The sequence below is a fragment of the Penaeus monodon genome, chromosome 29 (assembly GCF_015228065.2).
Source record: "Penaeus monodon isolate SGIC_2016 chromosome 29, NSTDA_Pmon_1, whole genome shotgun sequence".
Lineage (NCBI taxonomy): Eukaryota > Metazoa > Arthropoda > Malacostraca > Decapoda > Penaeidae > Penaeus > Penaeus monodon.
Window position 1 is genome coordinate 29,090,571 of NC_051414.1, and position 2,321 is coordinate 29,092,891.

At 39.9% G+C, this 2,321-nt stretch overlaps 1 protein-coding gene across 1 annotated transcript in view; it reads right to left on the bottom strand.

Moving 5' to 3' along the window:
* Nucleotides 1-2,321, bottom strand: part of LOC119592117 (glutathione S-transferase Mu 1-like) — a 14,650-nt gene that overhangs the window by 2,901 nt on the left and 9,428 nt on the right. The window contains exons 2-3 of the mRNA XM_037940937.1: nucleotides 1,453-1,593; nucleotides 201-380 (exon numbers count right to left, since the gene is read on the bottom strand). Of these exons, the coding sequence (XP_037796865.1) occupies nucleotides 201-380; nucleotides 1,453-1,593 (321 nt within the window). The remainder of the gene's footprint in view (nucleotides 1-200; nucleotides 381-1,452; nucleotides 1,594-2,321) is intronic.

Genomic DNA, 2,321 nt, shown 5'->3' on the forward strand with positions numbered 1-2,321 from the left:
TTGGGATTACGGGCTAACGTGATTATTTAAGATTTTTCTCAGGAATTGCTAACGTGAGAAAGAGTATTACTAGGAACTATTAACGCTGAGTTACATTTCCGTCCATATGCCTATCCACATGTTCTTAACTTTACAAAAATACGTAAATACATTTGCGGATTAGCAAATATTTAAAAAAAATACACCTAGCGACTCCTTACGTAGTGTTCGTAGGTGACGTCAAAGAAAGCGTTTTGCATGTCTGCCAGCTGGTATTCGAGCATATCCGTCCTGATGACTTCCTCCGGCGTGGTGCCACACAGGTCATGCTTCCGTGCCAGGTAGCGCATGATGGCTTTGCTCTGCGATATCTTTACGTCTCCGTCGATGTAGTAAGGCAGCTGCCAGAAGATGGAGAAGTTAGAAAGAGGTAATCTTTCTCTCTCACTCAGGTAGATGGATTATAAATGAGAGGATTGTAGAATAAATGATAGACAGTGGGTGTGGGAGTAAATGCCTGAAAGAAAGAGTAAGAGAATGAAAGAGTTAGAGAGGAAAATGATAAGAGAGAGTAAGATTGATTCACACTGAAATCATATTAAAATCAATTGCTTTTTTATTACTGATAAGCCTTCGTTTTATATATAACTTCATTAATTTATTTCCTGAGCCTGCTCGGCATTCTCCTACATACTAAAATATAAACAACACAGCTTTACACGAACTGATCCAAGCAAAGATTTAATTAGAACATACATATGCATGGCTTTCTCCGTATCTCCATAACCTGACCCTGAATTAATAACTGGGATGTTCTTTCCCATCCAATAGAAATTACGGAATCAAGTTCATATTTCCGGCTCAGCCTAGTTTGGCTATTTGAGGCTTTCTTGAGCTTTTGAAACGTTGAGATCAACTGTGCAGTAGGTATTTCTCATAAAGCTGCCCTGTGATCATGCAGTTTGCGTGTGCTAGTTCCTCGTTTTAATCTGTATTGACTACCACTGATATAATAGTTAATTATGCATGAAAGAGATAACAATGGTCCGTATGAAATTAATTTAAGGAACCTCGCAGAATACAAAGCACACCCATTTCGAACCGGTCGATTTACAATTTCGAGCGACGCAACATATCCCACTCTAAGAACACGATTTCATTGACAGTGAAGCAACAGTGCAAGCGCCTTCTTGCAAACCGCATTATGTCACAACAGCTCTTCTTGCATGGAACCGAGTTCATCCTAACTAAGGCTGCCAGTAAGATAGCTGAAATGTCAACGTTTGGCAGAAGAGGGAACTTCCCGTCAAGGTCTATATAAGTAATTACATAGACGTTGTTTGAAATGCTGTGTGCGAATTGGGGCCAGTGGAAAGTCCGTTCTTTTTTTACCTCTGAACCAACCACACTCTCTTCACCACCAGGACTCTTCTTGTTCCTCGATAACACTAACCTGTCTCTCGTTTAACTCACATTTGGGAAAGCGAGGCCGAGCTTGAACTTGACGGAGAGCCATTCACTCTTGTCGTAAGCTGGGGCGTCGCCGACAGGGTAGAACTTCTCCTCGTACTCAGTGCCCGTGTACTTCAGCATCAGTCGAATCGCCTGGCAGAGCTGAAAAGAGGACACAGGTGACTGAGAGAAGATATTTAAAAAAAAAAAAACTTTGTTCATTACCTCTTATCCTTCGACATCTAAAAATATTTCTCTGTTAATGTTCTTTACGTGATGTTCTCTAACGCTTTAGGCCTCCGTGAATGTGTATACTGTACCGTTTAGTTAGTATTGAAAAACAATGGTAAATCAATAGATAGACCTCCCGCCATTCATGCCAGCTTGGTCCTGTGAACACATTTGGTAAACAGTGAAATGAAACAGCTTTTTTTCGTGTGGTCTTGTCCATTTCATCTCGGCACACACATTGCTGCGTTCGTGTTTGTTCATACAGTAAACGAACCATGTATGATGAAACACCAAATTCCCGCACGTTTAATGCATAAAAAATTACAGGTGGATATCTATTTCACCCAGTTTACTTTTTTATATCTGCATTAACCTTGGACTTTTAAAAGGAAGTTGTCTAAAGAATAACTCATGGTCAAAATCTCAGATACCTTTACGCCTAGTTAATTCTTCCCGCTCCATTGGCTCAGAATAATCTTCATTAAATATTTCGTCACATCATATACTTTTCTTCGATAAGGATAACTTACGTCTCGAGATGTAGTGGCTATGATGTAAATTTTGAAAATGTGAGGTCTGCCTATTTTACCAAATTATTTAGTTAAATGAGAGCGTCATGTTTGTAGCACAGTCGCTCAACCTTCCCTCTACCTTCATTT